Raw genomic sequence first — 15568 nt, forward strand, 5'->3', positions numbered from 1 at the left:
TGTCACCTATGCATATATCTAATAAGTCAATATTGACTTATTAAATTTGCGAGAACGGGTTGACCGCTAATCTCCGAAAGTTCTTCACCGATTACTTTGAAATTTTCACTCAACGTTCCATTCACATCCAAGCAGGTTTTTAAATACATACTATATATATTTCACATCTGTAATGGTAAAAAAAACATGTTTTTTTTTCTGAAAAACTTTTTTCATGTGAGGGAAATCTTCGAAACCTCTTTACTGATTGTTTTGAAATTTTGACACAATGTTGCATTCGAATAGGCGCGTCTTTTTATATATTTACTATATACATGACTCACCTGTGACAGGTAAAAACATGCGTTTTTGAAAAACAGCGCCATCTGTTGCACATAATAGTAACATGCACGCTATACTAAATATGACACGAATTCTATTTCAATGTTTCCGATTGCATTAATAAATTTTATTTTCATAGATCTCGATCTATCTTATTTTTTATTGAATTATTTTGTGTGACATTGTGTTGGAATTGAGCTGTGTTGTTTACCATACCGTTCATTTCATGAGTGCAGTTTATTTTTTTTAATTTTTCATTCTTTTTCATTGCGTTTTTAATTGCTTTTCTTATATTTCAATGATGGGAACATCACATCGTTCGATGTTCCCAATTTTATGATGGGAACATCAGATCATATGGGAATACATCGGACGAGGGAGTTGGGAATGGTGGGGAAGACTAGGGAACGGGAGTGGGGGGATAGTACTGAGGACGACGGGACAGGGGAGGGGGTAATGGTGGGGAGGACAAGGGGACAGGAGAGTGGGGGATGGTGCGGAGGATGAGGAAACAGGAAAGGGAGGGAATGATTGGAAGGAGGATGGGACGGGGGAGTGGGGAATGGTTAGGACACAGGGATGGTGGAGTGGGGACACATGGATGGGGGAGGGAGGAAATGGTAGGGATTACGAGGGGACAGGGGAGTCGGGAATGGTTGGGAGGACAAAGGGACGGGGGAGTGGGGAATGGTTGGGAGGACTAGGAGACAGGGGAAAGGGTGCTGTGGCTCAGCAATGCACATGCATTGCTGAGCCACAGCAACGCGTGGCAGGGTGCAGCTAGTTTCCTAATAATAACAATAAATAATAATAATAATTTATTGTGTCGGGGGGACAGGGAGCCAGTATATATGTACATGTTAGGCTTATATAGAATTCCCCCTCCCCCCCCCCCCCCCCCCCTTATGGGTCGAATTACTGACCCCGCCCAGGATGCGACCCCTCAACAAGCTGACCAACTCCTGAGTACCTTCTCACTGCTAGGTGAACAGATGCATTAGGTGAAAGGAAATGTGACGAACTATTTCTCTCCCTCCCGGAATTCGAACCTGGAATTACCGATTATGAGACGAGAACGAAACCAAACTGTTCTATAAGACCCTAAACAGATATGTTTCATTATTTTCACCGGTCTGTTCCACAACCAGTTCTCATGAGTTGACAAACGTCAGATTTAAGATGGTTTGAAAAGCCAGAAGCTTATGTACCTGGCAACCCACTCTCGCACTTGCTTATAGTCAATATCTTGCTTATGAATAAGTGCATATATGACATACTAATTTATTGTGAATATTTGAGTTTACCTTGAAAAGCTGAATAGAAAGCCACAACCTAACCTAACCTTCTTAGTATGTTAAAATATTACAATTAGTACTGAACCAATACCAATATTAATATTACAGTTTTATAAAAATAATAAAACAAAACTAAAATAGTTAAATAAATTTTAAAGTAACTCAGGATATTGTCAAATTTTGTATAAAATCTCTATTGTTTAATAAAACTGAGAGAAAAAAAGTTAGTGCCTTGAAAAAAATATGGCTTGGAATATGTCACATATAACTTATTTATAAGCAAAATAGTGACTATAAGCAATAAGTCATATATGTGCTGTATTGTACTAGAGCTGGTTGCGCTGTTACGGCCTCACTGAGCCAGTAACCATGGGTCAGATTCACGAAGCAGTTACACAAACACTTACGAACCGGAAGTCAGATTCACGAAGCAGTTACGCAAGCACTTACGAACGTATACGTCTTTCCTCAATCTTTGACGGCTTTGGTTACATTTATTAAACAGTTTACGAGTATGAAAACTTGCCAATCAACTGTTGTTATTGTTATAAACAGCCTCCTGGTGCTTCGGAGCTCATTAACTGTTTAATAATTGTAAACAAAGCCGCCAAAGATTGAGAAAAGATGTACAGGCTCATAAGTGCTTGCGTAACTGCTTCGTAAATCTGGCCAGAGGTTCGTAAGTGCTTGCGTAACTGCTTCGTGAATCTGGCCCTCCGGATCAAACTGTATAAGGGGCCTTAGTGCCTCTTCTTACTCGATCCCACCCCGAGTCATCGCTAAGTTATTAAGAACTGACGGTAATAATTAATCAATTTAAAGAAAAAGGAGGAGAATAACATCAAACAGAACTATGACCAAGTGTACTTCTTAACTATATATGCATACGTACATGGCAGGGGTCTCCAGCAACACACTGGCAGGGGTCTCCAGCAACTCACTGGCAGGGGTCTCCAGCAACACACTGGCAGGGGTCTCCAGCAACACACTGGCAGGGGTCTCCAGCAACACACTGGCAGGGGTCTCCAGCAACACACTGGCAGGGGTCTCCAGCAACACACTGGCAGGGGTCTCCAGCAACACACTGGCAGGGGTCTCCAGCAACACACTGGCAGGCTTCACTTATAACAAGCCTTAACAGACGGACAGTACCTCCATCTCGTAACTCAACATGGCCATCCCGGGATACGTCGGTTAAATCACCAATACTTCGCTAAGTATCAGAGACAAATCACTGTTTACACCGACTCGGTCACTTGTTCCCACTGGAATACGTCCTCAGTTCAGGACTGCTCTGAGTAAACTGAATCCAATCGACTAAGATACCCTCCATATCACTTCTGGGAAGTACAAATGTGGTTAGTAAGAAAGAAACTACACAGCGGTTCATCAGATTACAAACTTCCACCACGGAACAGAAAATGGGGGCGAGTGCGTTCAACAGATGGCGTTGACCTCGTCACACCTCCCCTCGTAAAAGAATTGTGGTCAACTGCGCTCAACAGATGGCATCGATATCGACACAGTCGCTTTCCGACTTCAGACTTGCTTTTAATAATATTAATGGTGAAATACTAAACAAACTGTTCATGGTTTTAGTGAGACCAAAATTGGAATATGCAGCAGTTGTATGGTGGCCAAATGTCAAGGAACACATAAATAAACTGGAAAAGGTGCAACAGCATGCTACAAAATGGCTTCCGGAACTTTTTTTCAGGGATATTCGTGCGCGGGCCCTAAGCCTCTGGCTGGCCCACTGGGCGGGCCCTAAGCCTCTGGCTGGCCCACTGGGCGGGCCCTAAGCCTCTGGCTGGCCCACTGGGCGGGCCCTAAGCCTCTGGCTGGCCCACTGGTCGGGCCCTAAGCCTCTGGCTGGCCCACTGGGCGGGCCCTAAGCCTCTGGCTGGCCCACTGGGCGGGCCCTAAGCCTCTGGCTGGCCCACTGGGCGGGCCCTAAGCCTCTGGCTGGCCCACTGGGCGGGCCCTAAGCCTCTGGCTGGCCCACTGGGCGGGCCCTAAGCCTCTGGCTGGCCCACTGGGCGGGCCCTAAGCCTCTGGCTGGCCCACTGGGCGGGCCCTAAGCCTCTGGCTGGCCCACTGCGCGGGCCCTAAGCCTCTGGCTGGCCCACTGGGCGGGCCCTAAGCCTCTGGCTGGCCCACTGGGCGGGCCCTAAGCCTCTGGCTGGCCCACTGCGCGGGCCCTAAGCCTCTGGCTGGCCCACTGGGCGGGCCCTAAGCCTCTGGCTGTCCCACTAAGTGTTGCTTGTTTCTGTTTTACTTGGGCGGAGTATGAGTATTTATGACTCGTATGGTCGCTTCAGTAAGATTTTCCCCTATGTGTTTAACAACTTCTGCTCTGTTGAATCTAAGTTGAAACCTTAATGGGTTTGTAACTGTGCACTGTGTTAGATAATGTTCCAGTGGTCAGTTGTGGCTGTAACTGTGCACTGTGTTAGATAATGTTCCAGTGGTCAGTTGGGGTTGTAACTGTGCACTGTGTTAGATAATGTTCCACTGGTCTGTTGTGGCTGTAACTGTGCACTGTGTTAGATAATGTTCCAGTGGTCAGTTGGGGTTGTAACTGTGCACTGTGTTAGATAATGTTCCAGTGGTCTGTTGTGGCTGTAACTGTGCACTGTGTTAGATAATGTTCCAGTGGTCAGTTGTGGCTGTAACTGTGCACTGTGTTAGATAATGTTCCAGTGGTCTGTTGTGGCTGTAACTGTGCACTGTGTTAGATAATGTTCCAGTGGTCTGTTGTGGCTGTAACTGTGCACTGTGTTAGATAATGTTCCAGTGGTCTGTTGTGGCTGTAACTGTGCACTGTGTTAGATAATGTTCCAGTGGTCTGTTGTGGCTGTAACTGTGCACTGTGTTAGATAATGTTCCAGTGGTCTGTTGTGGCTGTAACTGTGCACTGTGTTAGATAATGTTCCAGTGGTCTGTTGTGGCTGTAACTGTGCACTGTGTTAGATAATGTTCCAGTGGTCTGTTGTGGCTGTAACTGTGCACTGTGTTAGATAATGTTCCAGTGGTCTGTTGTGGCTGTAACTGTGCACTGTGTTAGATAATGTTCCAGTGGTCAGTTGTGGCTGTAACTGTGCACTGTGTTAGATAATGTTCCAGTGGTCTGTTGTGGTTGTAACTGTGCACTGTGTTAGATAATGTTCCAGTGGTCAGTTGTGGCTGTAACTGTGCACTGTGTTAGATAATGTTCCAGTGGTCAGTTGTGGTTGTAACTGTGCACTGTGTTAGATAATGTTCCAGTGGTCTGTTGTGGCTGTAACTGTGCACTGTGTTAGATAATGTTCCAGTGGTCTGTCGGGCATTTCTCCACAGTGCTGACATTTCCTCTCATATTCCGGAACCTGTAAGCCTATTTCCCATGCACATGGGTATCCAAGCCTGATGCGATGTAAGTGTACTTCTGTTGCTCTACTGCTCCCTTTCATCAAACTAAGTGGTTCGTAGTTGGTTGAATTCTTGTACCAACCCGCAGATCCTCATGTTGCAACTGCTGTGAGGAACTGAGAAACAAGAGTTACGAGGAGAGACTAGGGGCATTAAATATGCCAAAACTATAAGGTAACAGAAAAAGAGGTGATATGATCACCACTTACAAAATACTGACAGGAGTCGACCAAATTGACGAAGAGGAATTCCCGAAACCAGAAACTTCAAGAATAAAAGGACACAGACTCAAGCTAGGGAAACACAGGTGCCAAAAAATATTAGAAGGTTTTCTTTGGCAAACAGAGTGGTAGACGGCTAGAACAAGCTACGTGAGAAGGTGGTGGAGGCCAAAATCGTCAGTAGCGATTTTGACTATTCAAATTCAAAGCGTTACACAACAAAGAGTACTGGTAAGACGGGACACCACGAGCGTAGCTCTCGTCCTGTAACTACACTTAGGTAATGTTACCTCAAGCCTTCAGTGAAGATAACTGACACACTCCAGAAAGTACTTCAGACACACTCCAGAAAGTACCTCTGACACACTCCAGGAAGTACTTCTGACACACTTACCTCAAGTCAGGTGTCAAGAGGTTATATATGGAAGGTAGCTGTGGAGGTCTGTATTGACTCCTGCTGGGACCTGGTGTATTATGACAGTGTGGGCACCTCTCTCACTCACTGCCTCTACTTGAGTGTGTTTACAACCTGCATAATACTCCGTGAGTGTAGCTGGATGAGTGAGTAGCTGAATCAGTTCTTGCACTGTATCACTGCTATGTTGGATCTTGCACTGTATCACTGCTATGTTGGTTCTTGCTCTGTATCACTGCTATGTTGGATCTTGCACTGTATCACTGCTATGTTGGTTCTTGCACTGTATCACTGCTATGTTGGTTCTTGCTCTGTATCACTGCTATGTTGGAGTTGCTCTTGTAGTTCCTGTGGGGAAGGGGGGGGGGGGGAAGGGGTGTTTCCTTCTCTTATTTCAGTTTTCCGTCCGTCTGTCTACTGTCCATACTCTCCTCCCTCTATTACTTCTCCTTGCTCAGCCATTTATTCGTTCTGCCTTGATTTTTACTTCTTCCTTGCTAATGCCAATTCCCAAGGAGACCATATGAAATTACCTTATTGCTCCAAGATCTCTGTTTCACTTCATTAGGAGTTGCTTCATTTGTAAATATTAGCTTTAGTGGTCGAGTATTCTTGTTTTCTCGTGATATAATATGACCCGAGCCTATACACTTCTACCAAATCTTTCAGCCTCTCGAAAGGCAAAGGCCTCTCAAGAGACCTACGCCAGATTCTCTCTCTCCCACTGCATAAGTTCTGCCTTGATATCTGCTGTTGTTATCTCAGTCCCTGAATGATTATCATTCTTTCCTTCTGAAATATCCTCTTAGTCTGTGCTTTCATTGACTGTGAATTAGTTATACAAAGAGCAACATCCATCATCCATTTTTCCACTGCAATGTTTCTTCCGAAACCCGTCTGTGTAGTGGTGGCTATAGGCACTGTAGTTGTCTCACCCAGGAAGTCTTCACTGTTCTGGTATCCTATGTATGTTTGCATGGACTTTTCTCTATGCATGTTTGCATGGACTTTTCTCTATGCATGTTTGCATGAAATTTTTCAAGAAATTATTATTATTATTATTACATAGAAATCACAGTAACGTGATATATTAAGCGCGCGTGTGTGAACATCCAGCACATAGGTTCGAACCCTCACCAAGGCCCTAGCGGATTTGTTCATTATTATTATTATTATTATTATTATTATTATTATTATAATTATTATTATTATTATTATTCGGGTTCACGTGATGCCATACACAGGGTTATATTTTTAGTGTGAATGGTTCTCAGCCTCTGTTGACATCGGCTGTTATTCCTCTCTGCTTCCTTTGTTTGGGCTTAGCTCGTGACATCTGCCAACTCCCTTTGTTTCCATTTTACATGTAGTTGCTGTATGTAGCATGTGTATGTATGTAGTATGTATGTACGAGACGCATGTATGTGTACGTGTAGGTGTTAATGCTTTGTGTGTAAGAGATAAAATGCGAGATATACCAGACGGTATATCAAGTGTGAGTTAATGAGAAACATCAGCTGGTAATGAGAGAGAGAAAGAGAAGAGGGATGCGTTGAGAGGCGGGACAGTAAGCCTCCATCTGTCACATCTGTGAGATGAAGAAGTGCGTCATGATGAAGAGGAGTAAGGGGGGGGAGGGGCTAGTATTGGACGGGGGGGGGGGGAGAGGGGTGGCAGGGAGATGGGAGAGGAAAGGAGGTTGAGAGAGAGAAAGGAGTTGGCTGAATGGAGGTGAGAGGCCAGGGGGAGAAAGAGAGAGAGAGAGAGAGAGAGAGAGAGAGAGAGAGAGAGAGAGAGAGAGAGAGAGAGAGAGAGAGAGAGAGAGAGAGAGAGAGAGAAAGAGAGAGAGAGAGAGAGAGAGAGGGGGGACAGAGAGCTGGGAGAGTGCAGGCAGGAGAGAGAGAGAGAGAGAGAGAGAGAGAGAGAGAGAGAGAGAGAGAGAGAGAGAGAGAGAGAGAGAGAGAGAGAGAGAGAGAGAGAGAGAGAGAGAGTAGGAAGAGGGGAGGACGGGGCTGGGTGTTGAAGACTCAGGAAATGGCGCCTCCATTTTGTCTCTTGGACAAACAGCGTGAATATGAGACACTCCTTAGACACTATTCCTTGATGTAAACATGTTGTTTATCACCGCTATATCACCACCTTAATTAAACTTCCTCTGTAGCGTGCGAGGAGACACCAGAGGCACCGCCACACCTCCGGACTCTCTTGCCACTCCATCGGACTAATGACTGGTGTTGATATAGGCCGGCCAACCAAAGCGTATATACCTTGGTTCATACCCTTCTGGGGAGGCAGAACCACTTGTAATTTTACGATTGGTAAATAGAGTGACTGCACCAGCACCGTCGCTACTCACGTGGACGAGCAGGCTTCGTTGACTAATTGCTCGCGATTAATCAGCTCCATGACGGCGTCAGACGGTGTGTACTTATCTACTTGTGCTTGCGGGGGTTGAGCTCAGGCTCTTTGGGCCCGCCTCTCAACCGTCTGCGTGCTTCAGGTCAGCTGAGTTAACAAGGCTCTTCTGTACACCAGGTAAACTCTGCTACACCTGTTGCTTCATCAACACACCTAAGCGTGCGTGGTATTACCCGGCGCAAAGGTTCGAATCGTCATCACGGCCCCTACGGATTTTCACACCCAAGTGTTATACACTTGTAACGAATGATATATAAATAAAAAAAAAAAAAAAGATACTCGTACAGAGGCTAGGCTGGACAATCATTTTTCAACAGGTTTTAAACAGGAATGGGAAAAATAAGCAACAACAACAACAAAATAATGAAAGCCATTTGATATCATGTTCTGATGACTAACATAAAAACGGATTTGTAAATAATATTATCAATAAAGCTAATCTAGCCTATTGTTTGATATCAAATTAAAAAAAGAAAATAGAAAACCATATGTTAGCGACTGTTGATGAATGACGTTTACCTAAACTATAAGCTTATTTACCTAAACTATAAGCTTATTTTTACCTAAAATATCAGCTTATTAATCGCCAGAGTCACGCAGGTAAGACCAGAGACAAGTTCACGTTGTGGACCCGTGAAGGGCGAGTCCTCTCCGCCTCTCGTTGTTTGAGAGACAGAGGAAACCTCCCACCAAACACACATCAAAACTACGACGTTGGTACAACGTTCGAACAAGTTTTAACACCTGCTAACCAGTTATAACAACCAATATAGCAAGTTGAAACAACGTTCTAATACGCCATAAACACGTTAAGCCAAGATGTAACAACTTTATTACAAGTTGTAACAAGCGGAAAATAGAGACAGTTACGGTTTGTGTTTCCAGGGCTTATTCTATTATGTCTTTTTAATAATGGTTGATTCGTATTTTTGTCCGGTCTACAAGCGTTCTCACAGCACCTAAATACCCCCACTTTTGTCCAATGAGTTCTTGAAGTGTAACTCTGTGTTTCTAAATTTCTGAAAATGCCGAGTTTTTTCTTTTCGCATTACCTCTGGTAAATCTTGTTTTGAATGACTGGTTATTGAGTCTACTTAGCTACTTAGAACAAAAGTTCGAAAGTAGCACGGGCTATGGTGAGCCCGTAGTGGACTTACCTGGCACAGAAGCGGGGCAAGTAGCACGGGCTATGGTGAGCCCGTAGTGGACTTACCTGGCCCAGAAGTGGGGCAAGTAGCACGGGCTATGGTGAGCCCGTAGTGGACTTACCTGGCACTGGAGCGGGGCAAGTAGCACGGGCTATGGTGAGCCCGTAGTAGACTTACCTGGCACAGGAGCGGGGCAAGTAGCACGGGCCATGGTGAGCCCGTAGTGGACTTACCTGGCACAGGAGCGGGGCAAGTAGCACGGGCTATGGTGAGCCCGTAGTGGACTTACCTGGTACAGGAGCGGGGCAAGTAGCACGGGCTATGGTGAGCCCGTAGTGGACTTACCTGGCACAGGAGCGGGGCAAGTAGCACGGGCTATGGTGAGCCCGTAGTGGACTTACCTGGCCCAGAAGTGGGGCAAGTAGCACGGGCTATGGTGAGCCCGTAGTGGACTTACCTGGCACAGGAGCGGGGCAAGTAGCACGGGCTATGGTGAGCCCGTAGTGGACTTACCTGGTACAGGAGCGGGGCAAGTAGCACGGGCTATGGTGAGCCCGTAGTGGACTTACCTGGCACAGGAGCGGGGCAAGTAGCACGGGCTATGGTGAGCCCGTAGTGGACTTACCTGGCACAGGAGCGGGGCTGTAACTCGTCTCTCTGGTTTGTTAAATGATTTAACAATCCTTTAACCGATTGTTAAAGGATTAAATATCACGAGTGGAGTCAGGTGAACAAGCAGCCTGTGGGGCATTTAAAGGACGCCATTTATTTTAATTGTGTTTACATTTAACAAAACCTATGTAGAGGTCCAGCTCTATGATAATGTCTCTGCAAATCAATGCAAAATATATATGATTAGCATTATAATTGACTAGAGCAATATGTATGTTTGTTTCTAATTATTTGTTAGTAAGTATTTCTGAATCGTCTCTATTCTTTTCCTCTCTGTCTCTGTTTCGTTGTCTCTCACTCTCGCTTTCTCTCACTCTCTCTGTGCCTGTCTGTCTAACTCTCCTGTGTGTCTCTCTGTCATATACAGTATTGTCTTCTCCCCCCCCCCTGTGTATTGTAGTGGTTTATATTATTTAAAACTTTGCTACACAAAATGGGTGACATCACTGGATACATACAAGCTACAAAGTTAGCTGTCAAAGTTACCTTGAGGTGCTTCCGGGGCTTAGCGTCCCCGCGGCCCGGTCGTCGACCAGTGTGTTCAGTTCCTCCAGCTACTCAGATGGCGGTGACTCCATGAATACAGTTTGTATTCCTCTCTGTGTTGTCATGTAGACACGCTGGAAGAGAAGCTGGCGGCTCTAGAGTCTCTTGTTGTATCTATTAGCTTAGAACCCATATCTTTTCCAAAAAAAACTAGTGTTACTTTTACCCCAGGCTTCAAGTGCCTCCGAGGCAATGGAGACAAAATTGTAATGGTGATCCAGATCTCTGTATTTACGAGACTTAACTTTCCCTGAAGGTGGCACCTGAGCGAGATTATATATATATATATATATATATATATATATATATATATATATATATATATATATATATATATATATATATATATATATATATATTTATATATATCAGTGGTACAGCTGAGTGCTGTACCACTGTACCACCAAACTACAAAAGCATGGGAGTCTTTATGAATTCATTCAACTCCATGGTCGAGTGCATTCTGGTTATGAGGTCAGCTATTTCATCTAGTCCAGGTTTAGGCCACGAAACGTCCTTTGATATCGCATGTTTTAAGTTGACATTTATGAAAAAAATATATATAAATGCTTATTTTGTAATAAGTGCGCGTATTTCTGGCACAGGTTGACAGGATAGAGACAGGTTGCCTCTATCTAACCTAACATGGTAATGTTAGGTTAGACAGAGACAATACTGGTGTTCCTGGGTAGGAACAGAAACTGCCGCTTGAGGGCCAGTTGATCTTCTGAAGGTTCTTCTGGTCTTAGGATTTTAATCATTTTATATCCACTCAAACTCCTCTCCTAACAAGGTCCTCCTCACCTTCTTGTTCCAATCCCTTGGTTGATCTCTCTTCTCTGACCTCTTTAGTAGTAGCAGTACTATTATCAGAAGCAGCAAGTAAGTTATTTTCTCTCTCCAGTTAAATGCTTCCCTCCTGACAGACAGTAATGTGACCTTCTAAATAAATAAATATAAATATGTTTATTCAGGTAAGGTACATACATACATACAAGTGATGTTACATTAATGGATTGATATATAGATACAGCTAGTACATACAATGCCTAAAGCCACTATTAAGCAATGCGTTTCGGGCAAATGCGTTTCTGACATGCTTCTCCCTCTCTGTGTTGGTGGCAGGCGTTCTCGGACCTGCTGCTGGGGGTGTTCTGCATGCCCTTCACCCTGGTCGGCTCCTTGCTCAGGGACTTCATCTTCGGACCCGTCATGTGCCGTCTCATTCCTTACTTCCAAGGTGGGTGTTTTGTTATTGTGTGTGTGTGTGTGTGTGTGTGTGTGTGTGTGTGTGTGTGTGTGTGTGTGTGTGTGTGTGTGTGTGTGTGTGTGTGTGTGTGTGTGTGTGTTACGGCCTGCTTGAGCATTTAACAGGGTTCTTTCTGCTTACTGGGCCTTAGAGCCTCTTATTCTATGAACCCATCCCAAAGTCATTGGTAAGTTCTCAAGAACTGGCGGTAGTAAGTAATTGTGCAAGGAATAAACGAACGTAAACAAGACACAATAACACCTTCACCAATATATTATCTCTCGAAGTATTACAACACTTACGTACACAGTGTCGCGTTCACCCCAGAACACTCAGTATATCTGCAGTGTTCTTCTAGTCCCGGTGAGTCCACTATCTCCAAGTACACGTCGTCCACGCTCAATGGTCATCACCGGCTAGTTCACCTTCCTCAAGATGGGTCAGTCCTCAGTCCACACACCGTATCGTCCCAATACCCCACATCTGCTCTCCAGCAACACACTGGCAGAGGACTTCAGCAACACACTGGCAGAGGACTTCAGCAACACACTGACAGAGGACTTCAGCAACACACTGACAGAGGACTTCAGCAACACACTGGCAGAGGACTTCAGCAACACACTAGCAGAGGTCTTCAGCAACACACTGACAGAGGACTTCAGCAACACACTAGCAGAGGACTTCAGCAACACACTAGCAGAGGTCTTCAGCAACACGCTGACAGAGGACTTCAGCAACACACTAGCAGAGGTCTTCAGCAACACGCTGACAGAGGACTTCAGCAACACACTGGCAGAGGACTTCAGCAACACGCTGACAGAGGACTTCAGCAACACACTGGCAGAGGACTTCAGCAACACGCTGACAGAGGACTTCAGCAACACACTGGTAGAAGTCTCTAGCAACACACTGACAGGGGTCACACATAATCACTTCCAGGGTTCTCTAACACCCTGGCAGACGTCTCTAGCAACACACTAGCAGCACTTCTCAGCAGACGGCCACTATTGTCATCTTGTAACTCTTCTTGGTCAAATCCCGGGTACGTCGCTGTACACAACACTGCATAAGTCCAGCAGCTATCACACTGCTACTACCGACGGCGGCCACTTGTCCTCTCACAGGACCAAGTCAGGTGTTCTGGACTGCCCTAGGTGAACTGCCTTTCACAGCACAATAGACTCTCCAAAGTCACCTCTGTGGACATAAAATTCATGAGTCAGACCGAATGTATACAGGGCGAACACAGGATGACAATCTTCCACTGTGGAACTGAAATTGTAATTAAATGCGCAATCTAGATGGCGTTGATATTGTTACGTCACTCACCAGAGGTTATCAACATCGACCTCACCGTCTAACTGAGGTATGAAACAGGAGCCTCTCACAGACGCCACACCACCGCCAACAGATGGCGTTGTCTGTCTCACCTAATGCCTTAGCGTTGGAGTACAGGGCCATAGATGGCGCCGATATCGCCACTCCACACTCCAGCAACGGTGTTGATACCGTACCAGTGTGTGTGTGTGTGTCTGTGTATGTGTGTGTGTGTGTGTCTGTGTATGTGTGTGTGTGTGTGTGTGTGTATGTGTGTGTGTCTGTGTATGTGTGTGCGTATTACCTAAGTGTAGTTACAGGATGAGAGCTACGCTTGTGGTGTCCCGTCTTCCTAGTATTCTTTATCGTATAACGGTTTGAAACTACTAACGGTTTTGACCTCCACCACTTTCTCACTTAGTTTGCTCCATCCGTCTACCACTCTGTGAAAGAAAATTTTCTAATAATTTTTCGGCACTTCTCTTTTCTTAGCTTAAATCTGTGTCCTCTTGTTGTTGAAGTTCATGGTTTCAGAAATTCCTCTTTGTCAATTTGGTCGATTCCTGTTAATATTTTCCAAGTGGTGATTATATCTCCTCTTTTTCTTCTATCTTCTAGTTTTGGCATGTTTAACACCTCTAGTCTCTCCTCGTAACTATTTTTTTTCAGTTCTTTAAGCCTTGTGTAGCATTCCGTTACACCTTTCCAGTGCACCACCTTTTATTTATGTACTCCTTGAGATTTGGGCACCACACAACTGCTGCATTTTCCAGTTATGATCTTACAAAAGTTATGAACAGTTTCATTAGTATTTCACCATCCATATATTGAAAAGCAAGTCTGAAGTTGGAAAGAGACGCATACGCTTCTCTCACAATGTTCTTTATGTGTTCTTCTGGCGACAGTTCAAACTGTCCAAAACGACCCCCATAGGTCTCGTTCTTTATTAAGAGTTCTGTAACTCCTCTCCACATAATTTGTAAGTTATGTCTGGTCTATTTTCTCCGATTTCACATTCCATAACATGGCATTTATTCACAATGAATTCCATTTATCACTTGACGCTCCAAGCACTTATTTACACTAGATCAATTTGAAAGGCATTACAATCGTCTGCGTCTCCTATCTTCCCCAGTATCTTAGCATCATCCGCAACCATGTTTATATAATTCTGTATTCCTTCTTGTAGATGGTTAATGTAGACGATGAACATTACTGGTGCAAGAACTAAACCCTGTGGTACTCCGCTAGTAACACTCCTCCAGTCAGATACATTGTCTCTGATTACTGCCCTCATCTGTCTGTCAATTTGAAAGTTTTTCACCCATGTCAGAAGTCTCCCTGTCACCCCTCCAGCATGTTCCAGTTTCTTGAACAGCCTCTTGTGTGGGACTCTATCTAAAGCCTTTTTTAGGTCCAGATAGACAGTCAACCCAACCAACCTATCTGTCACCGTTTTTGTATATTGGGACTACATTAGCCATTTTCCATATTTCTGGTTGGTTTCCCATCTCCAGTGACCTACAATACACTATGGAGAGTGGCAAGCAAAGTGCTTCTGTACACTCTTTCAATACCCATGGTGAGATTCCGTCTGGGCCAACAGCCTTTCTCACGTCCAGATCCAACTGATGCCTCTTGACCTCATCTCTTGTAATTTCAAACCCTTACAAGGCCGCCTGGTTTACTGCCACCTCTCAGAGCGCAGTGACCTCACCTCGTTCTATTATGAAGACCTCCTGGAACCTCTTGTTGAGTCCTTCACACACCTCTTTGTCATTCTCTGTGTACCTGTCCTCGCCCTGTTCTAAGTTTCATCACCTGTTCCTTCACTGTTGTTTTCCTCCTGATGTGACTGTGGAATAGCTTTAGTTCGGTCTTGGCTTTATTAGCTCTATCATTTTCATACTTTTTCTCAGCTTCTTTTCTCATACTAACATAATCGTTCCTGGTTCTCTGGTATCTCTCTCTACTTTCTGGTGTTCTGTTATTTCGGAAGTTCCTCCACGCACTTTTGTTCAGTTCCTTTGCATTTATACATGCCCTATTAAACCACGGATTCTTCTTTTGCTTCTCGGTTTTTTCCTGTCGGGCCGGGATAAACCTGTTTACTGTCTCCTGACACTTTTGGGTGACATAGCCTATCATGTCTTGTACGGACTTATTCTGAATTCTGTGTCACATGGTATATCCCTTAGGGATTTTCTCATCTTCTCATAATTTTTCTTTCGGTACGCCAGCCCTTTGTTTCCCAGTTCTTTTTTGGGGGAGATATTGCCTAGCTCAACCAGGTACTCAAAGATCAGTACACTGTGATCACTCATTCCCAAGGGGCTTCCAGCTTAACTTCCCTTATATCCGACTCATTTAGGGTAAATATCAGATCAAGCATAGCTGGTTCATATTCTCCTCTCATTCTTGTCGGTCCCTTGATGTGTTGGCTTAGAAAGTTTCTTGTTGCCACGTGCAGCAGCTTAGCTTTCCAAGTGTCTGGCCCCCCATGTGTCTCAGTTCTCCCAATCTATCTTCCCGTGATTGAAGTCTTCCATAATTAG

General features: G+C 44.7%; 1 protein-coding gene across 2 annotated transcripts in view; it reads left to right on the forward strand.

Moving 5' to 3' along the window:
• LOC123746622 (uncharacterized) overlaps positions 1-15568 on the forward strand; it is a 144267-nt gene that overhangs the window by 76402 nt on the left and 52297 nt on the right. For both annotated transcript variants that reach the window (XM_069318412.1, XM_069318413.1), the window contains exon 2: positions 11573-11687. In XM_069318412.1, the coding sequence (XP_069174513.1) occupies positions 11573-11687 (115 nt within the window). The remainder of the gene's footprint in view (positions 1-11572; positions 11688-15568) is intronic.

This window comes from Procambarus clarkii, chromosome 90 (assembly GCF_040958095.1).
Source record: "Procambarus clarkii isolate CNS0578487 chromosome 90, FALCON_Pclarkii_2.0, whole genome shotgun sequence".
Lineage (NCBI taxonomy): Eukaryota > Metazoa > Arthropoda > Malacostraca > Decapoda > Cambaridae > Procambarus > Procambarus clarkii.